Source organism: Dromaius novaehollandiae, chromosome 14 (genome assembly GCF_036370855.1).
Source record: "Dromaius novaehollandiae isolate bDroNov1 chromosome 14, bDroNov1.hap1, whole genome shotgun sequence".
NCBI classification, from domain to species: domain Eukaryota; kingdom Metazoa; phylum Chordata; class Aves; order Casuariiformes; family Dromaiidae; genus Dromaius; species Dromaius novaehollandiae.
Genome location: NC_088111.1, coordinates 9477586 through 9486632, shown reverse-complemented (window position 1 = coordinate 9486632; position 9047 = coordinate 9477586). Strand labels below are relative to the sequence as shown.

General features: G+C 41.8%; 2 protein-coding genes across 2 annotated transcripts in view; one reads left to right on the top strand and one right to left on the bottom strand.

The window, feature by feature from the left end:
• Positions 1-1617: 1617 nt before the first annotated feature.
• Positions 1618-9047, bottom strand: part of ERI2 (ERI1 exoribonuclease family member 2) — a 253255-nt gene continuing 245825 nt past the window's right edge. Inside the window, exon 7 of the mRNA XM_064520290.1 lies at positions 1618-1844. Within this exon, the coding sequence (XP_064376360.1) occupies positions 1807-1844 (38 nt within the window). The 3' untranslated portion in view covers positions 1618-1806. The remainder of the gene's footprint in view (positions 1845-9047) is intronic.
• On the top strand, positions 3094-7683 carry LOC135329876 (acyl-coenzyme A synthetase ACSM3, mitochondrial-like; the record flags this gene model as incomplete). Its single annotated transcript, XM_064519921.1, has 6 exons — positions 3094-3295; positions 4014-4221; positions 4464-4607; positions 5492-5648; positions 6577-6656; positions 7356-7683. Coding segments are annotated over 6 exons (948 nt in total), but the record flags the coding sequence as incomplete, so codon positions are not given.

The window sequence follows — 9047 nt, the reverse complement described above, 5'->3', positions numbered from 1 at the left end:
CCACTTTTATTTACTTTAACCATAAAATCTGTATCATGGCAGTGATGTTTAAAGACTGGACTAGTAAAGAGTTTAAAATAGATGATAAAATAGAAGTGTAAAATATTTACCATCAGCTGTTCATACTTTAATTTTAGCACTCGCAGCTTGATCAGTTCTCTCACTTCATTAATGAGACAGTTTATGACATGCTTGAGCAATTTCCACTTTTATTTACTTTAACCAAGCATGTCATTTTGGTCCCATTCTCAGAAGACATATCTAAGATCATTTGACCGTCCTGATAATAGTAAGCAGCAACAAGTAATTAAGCTTAAGATCTGGACAAAACCCCATCAATTTTCAAGTTCTCATAGAGGGTCTAAGACGCAAGTATTTCTTGTGGGAAGAATTTCCTGCAGTGTTGGAAGAAGTTCCGGGAGAGGTCAAAGCATCTGCATTCGCCGTGAGAACATTAGATTTCTCTTTCAGAGATGCATATTCCCACTTGAAGTATTCACAGCCTTTCTTATTGCCTTCCTGCTTACTGACAGGACAACCACAAAATGCTTTGCCGTGATTTGGACCGGTATTTGATACATACAGTCTTTTAGCTCTTCGACCACAATGACACCGAGGGGGGGTTGGTTTTTCATTTTTGGCAGCTCTTACAGATTGATTCAAATTGACTGTGGAGTTCAGAATGGCAGGAGACACTTTGGACAAGTTTGAACTTCTTGAAGGTAAGCAATGCCTAAAAGATGCAGTCTTCTCTTTCTAGATAGCAAAAGAGTGTTTTTTCGCTGGTGGGAACATTTTTGGACTTGTTGGCTTTCTTTGAGGAGCCTCGGGAGTGGAATCATTTCCAGTTAATGCTGAATGTGCTGAAGTAGCATTTGCCTTTGCAGGTGGTAACTTAAAAGCAGAAAAGTTTGAAGTCTGCCTTTGGACCATTCCTACATTATAGATCATAATATCGGGACTTTTGTAAACGATAGACTTCCGAGGTTCCACAGGTACCACAGTTTTCCCCAAACTTTGAAGATCTGAACTCATGACAACTGATGCTCTAGAAATTGTTGTTTCTTCAGATGCCGTTAAAATAGCTGTACTGGAGTCATCTTTGAATGGAACACAATCTGAATTGTGTTCATGCTGTGATTCTGGTATGAAAGCTACCTCTTCCCAGTCAGTCAGCAGAGAGAAACAATCGGAACTAGTACTAGTATCCTCCTCAGAGATATTAACTGAGGGGATGGTAGTGGAGACAAGCACTAGTCCTGAGCCATGTACTGGAGAGCTGTATTTGGCAGTAGTCGTCAGGTGCCCATTGCGGAACCCTTTCTGAATGCCTGTACCGCGAGATAGCTGTGGCTGTCCAAGAGGAAAAGCAAATCTGTCAGCAGATGCTGTTAAAGAGCTTTGGGCTTGATCATGTAAATCAGTCCTTAAGCTGCTGCTAGATGCAACATGGATGGCTGTAGAGGAATTGATTGTGCTTCTCTCCTGTTGTTCTCCTGTTTGTACGTTGGAATTTATCATAACTCCGGTAGCACTGTTGTGGTTTTCCTCCGCTGGAGAGCTTATTTTGCAAGTTGTATCTCCAGATGTTTCAGGTCTGCTATTACTTCCCAGTGGAGTCTTGTCAGTGAAGTTTATACTCAGTGTTCGGGAAATCAGGTTCCCCTTTGGATGTGCCTAGGGAGTCCCCAAAGAAATGGAGATTTGGGGAAATGAATCCCCAGAAGTAGAAATCAATGCTCTAAATTAATAAGCATATTAGCCTAATGATGTTCTGTTCAATTCATAGTCAAGATGCTGGGTTGTTTATTTGAATAGCTCATCTTTCATCTGGATGCCAGGCTCTGAAGCAAGTAGAAGGGAAGATGTGAGGAAGTTACTAAGCTTAGCCAAAGATTTAGTAACCTTCAGCACACATCCATCACAAATCATCCTCCAAGCAAGACGGGCAGTATTCCGAGAATCATCCAAGCCTTGAAAAGAATGGTTATGTTCATATTCTTCCTTTTAAACTACTGTTAGTGGGGGAAAAGGCATTCAGGTAAGGCTTACATAAATGGGAGGGATTCACGGAACTCTGACACATGGTTTTCTAGAGAAAGTTTGGAAAAGGGCAGTGGCAGTGAAGTTTCCTTTGCTGAACATCTAATGGTCATCTAACCAGAGTTTAATATATGGTCCTGATTACTAACATTCTTGTTTTGTTTTATCACTTATATCAAATTCCGATTGTACTAATATTCTCTTACACTAATAAGATGTCCAGACCTATCCAGTAAGATCAAGTTTCCTTGATTCTCCCTCGATTTCCTTATTCTTCCCCCACTGTCTTTTTCTTTTGAACCCTAATAATTTGATGTTTGGCTGTGTTGTGCAACATACACTTCAAAGGACTAGGCCAGATTTCAGAAAAAAGCATAAACTTAGAGATGACAAACTCTAATCTTTGAAGCATCTGGTCTTTCTTATTTTGATGCTTTTGTTGAACAGAGCATTACGTAACTTGAAAAAGTTACAGTAGCTGTTTAGCTTTATAAAAATATATATCTATAAGATGAGAATCATCATATCATACTTACCAGAATGCTCCCGTCCTGCAAAAGCTATCCCCAGATCCTGCAAGGCACCTTTTGTCCCTTTAGGCTTCCTATTCTAGAATAACTAAGAAGAAAAATGCAGGTGATTAATATACAGCATTTCATAGCCTCTTCACGGTAAAGGAAAAACGACTTCAGAAATACCACCTCGCACTTAATAAATCTCAAGGTCACTGTACAAGTCAGGTGTCTGTTTTACAATTGAGGTAAGTAAGCATAAGGGTAAGTAACTTACCCTGTAACGAGTCAGAATGGGAAGAACCATGAATCCCTTCTCTCAGTCTTAAACTAATCCATTCTATCTTGGCCCTGTAACCATTCAGTTGAACTTTATGGCTTACACCCCCCGGTTTATTCATTCATATTTATTATGCCCCAGGTTTATTCAGCATTCAATAAATGATGACTGTTTTCCTTCCTCAGGCTTAAATTAAAGGCAACATGTTCCCTAAATGAAGCATTTGCACTGTGCCCTGTTGTCCTGTAGGAGGGCAAAAAGCCTGAAAACCCTGCATTGTGGTGGGTAAGCGGTGACGGAGAAGAAGTGAAGTGGAGCTTTGAAGAGCTGGGAGTCCTGTCCAGGCAAGCGGCTAATGTACTGTCTGGTGCCTGTGGTCTGCAACCGGGAGACAGAGTTATTCGGATTCTGCCCAGGATCCCGGAGTGGTGGCTGCTGAATGTGGCTTGCATGCGAACAGGTTAGTAAAAGCATAGAAATGATGTATAGCTATAGCTGCTGTCACATACACCGATCATTGCTATTTAATAGACTCAGAACTACAAACATGCTAACATGATCATCACTGCCATGCTGGTCAACACCCTTCATGCCAAGTTTTGTCTTTATGGTACTTTTAGGATTTTTTGAACATGCTCTAGCTGTTAAGGAAATTCTGGGAGTCTGTGGACCTCTGTCATTCTCCTCTTTCCAGCACTTGTGATGCATCGCAAATGCATCGTCTTCTTAACTTACAATGCAATTAGCACATACTTACCCGAGTGTTTCACATGTTCCCCTGTGGGCTATGTTAAATACTCGGCTTGCCAGTATTTACAGCCCAGAATGTCTCGGGGCCTCACAAACACTAGCAGCATACCCTGTGAGGACAGGTACACCTGTATTTACTAGTGAAGAATACAAATCCAGAGGGGTAGCATGTCCCAGTGGAAATGCTTTCCACCCCAAAAAAGTCCTTCTGTTGGTTTCTTTGGCTGTCCCATGTTGAGCCTAGTATTTTCTAACTTGCAGTGATCCTCCCGTCGAATTTAGTGCATGAAAAAGAAGGGTATATTTACAAATGCAGAGCCAAAGCCTGCTTTCAGCGCAGCCCTGTCCCACTAATAAGCACAAGGCAAGCTAGAGACTGTTTCTAGGTACAAGTACTGTTCTTAAATATTGAGAGTATTCTCCTTTAGGAACTGTCCCGATTCCTGGCAGGCAGCAGCTGACAGCAAAGGACATTCTCCATGGACTACAGAAATCAAAGGCAAAGTGTGTCATCACTGATGGTTCTGTGGCACCAGCTGTGGACTCAGGTGGGCCTGAATGCCAGTCTCTGAAAGCCAAGCTGCTTGTATCAGAGGGCCACAGAGAAGGATGGCTGAACTTCAGAGAGCTCCTGAAGTGAGTAACCACTACTGTGAAAGCGCCACAGAAACAATGAAAGGCAAGCACAGTGATTTGTTGTGAACAGGAAATGTTGGCACATGCCAAAATATTTTCCTCCCTTTAGGACTGCACAGTGGGAAAATGTCAATGTTTATGACACTTCTGCTTGCTGCAGAAGTTATTTTAGCCAAGTGTTTTCAAGAATGTGTAATTCACCCTTTCAAATCACTGTATTCCTCATTTTGCACATTTTAAAGGCATGCTCCTTCTGATCACCACTGCGTGACCACAAAGCGTCAAGACCCGATGGCCATCTATTTTACCAGTGGAACTACGGGGGCTCCAAAAAGGACTGCACATTCCCACAGCAGCTATGGCATTGGCCTCACAGTAAGTGGAAGGTAAGGCTATCACTTTAAATCACAGATGTATTTCTGTAGCTGGTAAATTGGCAGAAAGAAGGGGAAGAGAAGATTTTACCAGCAGCTCTGTGTTTCACTATTTTAAAAAGCAGCAGTTCTATTCAGTCCCAACAAGCCTTTTTTCTGTGCAACAAGGCGTAGTTGGAGGTTAGCTGCCTTAGTGTGTATTGCACTTGGCAGTCATACAGAGTCACTAACCTCTTTTTTCACATTTTCTTTAACTTCTTCTAAACTCTTCATTGTGTATAATTAATAGATTGCCCATTTACTGAACATCAGCAAAGAACAAGTTTATGAGGTGTGTACCGTAAAAAGGGGGAAAAGACATGGCTCTTAGGCTTCTGAATTCATGCGTGACTGCTTTAGAGACAAGTCCCACAGGAACAAAATGCTGATAGTTCCGAACATAGGAAGGACTACACAGGTTCGTGAGATCTCTGAGTTTATAAAACTGTGTTGTTTAGAAAATTGGCGTAGCAATGCATCTCATTCTAACTGGCAAAGAGTAACAAATCAGAAGAGAGCAAACTAAAAAGTAAGTAAACCTCAAAGAATCCTTATCCCTACAATATGATTTCAACAAAACTCCTGCAATCTCATACCTATTTATTCAGCATCCTGTTTCGAGGTGGTATTAGCTTGTCCATCAGTATAATTTTTCTCCTAGAAAAATGCAACATCAGTCTATCCTGATGACATCTTCACTGCACTGTGACCCACTCCCGCTCAGAAATTCCGTCATTTGCTGATCATCATCTAGCCAAGAAAAACAGTGCTTCATTGGCACGTCTGTTGTTGATGTTTTAATATTGGCCCTCTTTCTGCCAAATAGAGATTGTGGACTCTTGCACTGTGTCACCCAGGTACTGGCTGGACTTGACTCCTTCAGATATATTTTGGAATACATCAGACACGGGCTGGGCAAAGTCAGGTTGGAGCAGCATTTTTTCCCCATGGATTCAAGGGGCCTGTGTCTTTGCACAGAAGATGCCCCGCTTCGACCCAAGCATTGTCTTTGAGGTAAGCAAGGAGAGCCCAGCAACAGCACTCTTCTCTCTGGCTCGTCCTCCCTAGATTTTCACTTCCCCAGAGCTATTCAGGGGCAGTATGCTGAAGAATTGTGAGCTTCACCAGGAAGTAAGCAACTGGTATTTCAGTAGTGAAGGCTGTAAACGTAAGCCCCCAAACACGAGAATCTTTAACGTCCCCAAATTTTTGTTCTGTACTCTGCTGAGAGGAGATTCGACTGCCCAAACCTGCAAACATCCATTCCTAGGCCTAAAAGTGAAGCCCGCAAGAAATGGGACAGGAGCTTGTGGAGCGCTTTGGTGGTGGTGTTAAAATGAGTGACAGCAGCAGATAACTGAGAATTTTGGTTGCATGTACTGTAGAACTGCATGTTAAGGAGTGAAGAGGCAGCAAGCCTATATTTCTTTAACAAATGGCACCAGCGTTATATTCTGTTACATCCTCTGCACGCAACTCTGTGAAAAAGACCACCATTATTCCTTTTACACGGAATCCCTTTATCATCATACCCACGTTACTGTGATGGCTGAAAATTGTTAGCTAACATTAAGATCCATTGAAGAACACTTTATCGGTCATTCCCCTCTGGAACGTCTGAAAAAGTAGCCTTATGGTTTCCTTTGTTTTCTACTTAAGTTGGAATTATGAAGAACTTCTGCAAGGGAGACTGAAAAGCTTTCCAGAGCACAAAGCTTGGGTGCGTTGAACTAGCTGTAAAAAGATGTAGATTCTGTTTTGAAGAAGAACCTGTTTAAATAGAACTGCTGTATATTCGTGTTGGCGAGTACAAAGCTAACTGCTTTTGTCCTTGTGTTTTGTAAGCTGAATACAGAGATCGTTATGTTATCTCTTGTGATGTAGGTGAGACCTCACGTGTTTCAGTAGCGACATCTACTTTTTTTTTATTCTAATTCTCTAGAGTCTGTCAAGATTTCCCATAACAGTCTTCTGTTCTGCTCCAACTGCCTATCGAATGTTGGTGCAACATAGACTGTCCAGGTAAGCCAAAGAAAAGATCCTTATTAGTGTATTTGATCAAAACAGTGGACCAAATGCTCTTCTCACCTTGACTTTACTTCAGAGTTACAATGATGTAACAGCAAAGGTAGTCATGTATTTCTCAACATCTTGAATCTGACATATTAGGAACAAAGCCAGAGTAAACATTTCAGGGACAGCGTAACCATCACAGATGCCACAAATTGTAGCAAACTTGCATGAGACTTTGAAAAGCAGTTTAGCTGATGAAATAGTAGGATAATAATGATAGCGTAGCATGATTGACCTACTTTCCAAAGTGCTTTTATAGTTGGATTCCCCTTCCCTTTGTTTTTCCCCTGCATTCCCCCACTACCATGCTCTACAAGAATAGCGCGTGTCAGTGCAGCTTGGCAACTCTCCTGTGACTTTTTGTTACCATTTTGTTGGAGACCCCAGTTTAGATTCTAGGGTTAGAAACACTGTATCAATTACTAGATGTTAAAATAATGGAGAAATAAAAGAGCGTTTGCATTTTTGCAGATTTGTTTATGTTTAGCTCCACACAATTGGAATGGAATGTATAGGACTTGGTGAAGATTTTATTTTCGTGTAGAAAGGACTCCATGATCCAGGAATACAATAAGGAAGGGGACATTGCAGATAGATCACTGTGTCTGCTTAACTCTGCCAATTATTTGCTTTTTCTTTCCCACCAAGCTACAAATTCAGAAGCCTGCGGCACTCTGTGAGTGCCGGGGAGCCAATCAACCCTGAAGTGATGGGAGAATGGGAAGAGCACACTGGGCTGGATATTCACGAAGGCTACGGACAGGCAGAAACCGTATGTTCAGACACTTTGCAGCTACAGCAATAAATTCCATTAGGGTTGCCAAGAAAATGTGAAGAAGTCAATTAGAGTAATGAAGAGTGGGAAAATGTAGCTTGTATAAGTCATAGAATAATCATAACAGTTGCCCCCCAAATCCAAAGACTGCTTTTCATGCCAGTGGGCTTTTGGCTTGGGAAGTAAAACAAAAAAGGTGTGTTCCTCATTGCTGCATGCCAAATTTTGCTTTCTAGACTCACCCTGGAATGGTCCTAGGCCGGCAAGTCCAGAGCGGTCCTAGTTCGGCAAGTCCAGAGCGGTCCTAGGTCGGCAAGTCTAGAGTGGTTCTAGGTTGGCAAGTCTAGAGCCGAGTCGAGAACCGTTCTAGGTCGCCGAGTCTAGAACCGAGTCTAGAACGGTTCTAGGTCGCCGAGTCTAGAACCGAGTCGAGAACCGTTCTAGGTCGCCAATCCGGAACCGAGTCTAGAACGGTTCTAGGTCGCCGAGTCTAGGACCGAGTCGAGAACCGTTCTAGGTCGGCAAGTCGAGAACCTTTCTAGGTCGCCAAGTCTAGAGCCGTTCGCAGACTCCCCCTGGTATGGTTCCAGACTCACTGGCCTAGAACACTTTGCGGTCAACTAGTTCTGGGTCATGGGGGGGGTGGTGCCTGTGAAAGTTCCAGATTGAGGGGTTCCTGGAAAGGTTCTGGAGCCAGTGCACCTAGAAGCATTCTAGAGGTGTGGCTCAAGTCTAGAACCATTGTAGTTGAGTGAGTCTAGAACTGAATTGGAGATTCTGTCCAGAACTGTTTTAGGTCAGCAGGAGTCTAGTGCCATTCCAGGTCGAGGTTCCCTGGAAAAGGTTGCAGATTGGGACATTCCTGGAAATGTTCTAGGTTGGCGAGGAATCAAGAATCACTTTTCAGAAGTGCAACAATAAATACATTTTTAAAAGTTGCAGCTCAATACAAGTGTGTTTAGACAAATGAGTATAAATAAAATCTGTATCATGGCAGTGATGTTTAAAGACTGGACTAGTAAAGAGTTTAAAATAGATGATAAAATAGAAGTGTAAAATATTTACCATCAGCTGTTCATACTTTAATTTTAGCACTCGCAGCTTGATCAGTTCTCTCACTTCATTAATGAGACAGTTTATGACATGCTTGAGCAATTTCCACTTTTATTTACTTTAACCATAAAATCTGTATCATGGCAGTGATGTTTAAAGACTGGACTAGTAAAGAGTTTAAAATAGATGATAAAATAGAAGTGTAAAATATTTACCATCAGCTGTTCATACTTTAATTTTAGCACTCGCAGCTTGATCAGTTCTCTCACTTCATTAATGAGACAGTTTATGACATGCTTGAGCAATTTCCACTTTTATTTACTTTAACCAAGCATGTCATTTTGGTCCCATTCTCAGAAGACATATCTAAGATCATTTGACCGTCCTGATAATAGTAAGCAGCAACAAGTAATTAAGCTTAAGATCTGGACAAAACCCCATCAATTTTCAAGTTCTCATAGAGGGTCTAAGACGCAAGTATTTCTTGTGGGAAGAATTTCCTGCAGTGTTGG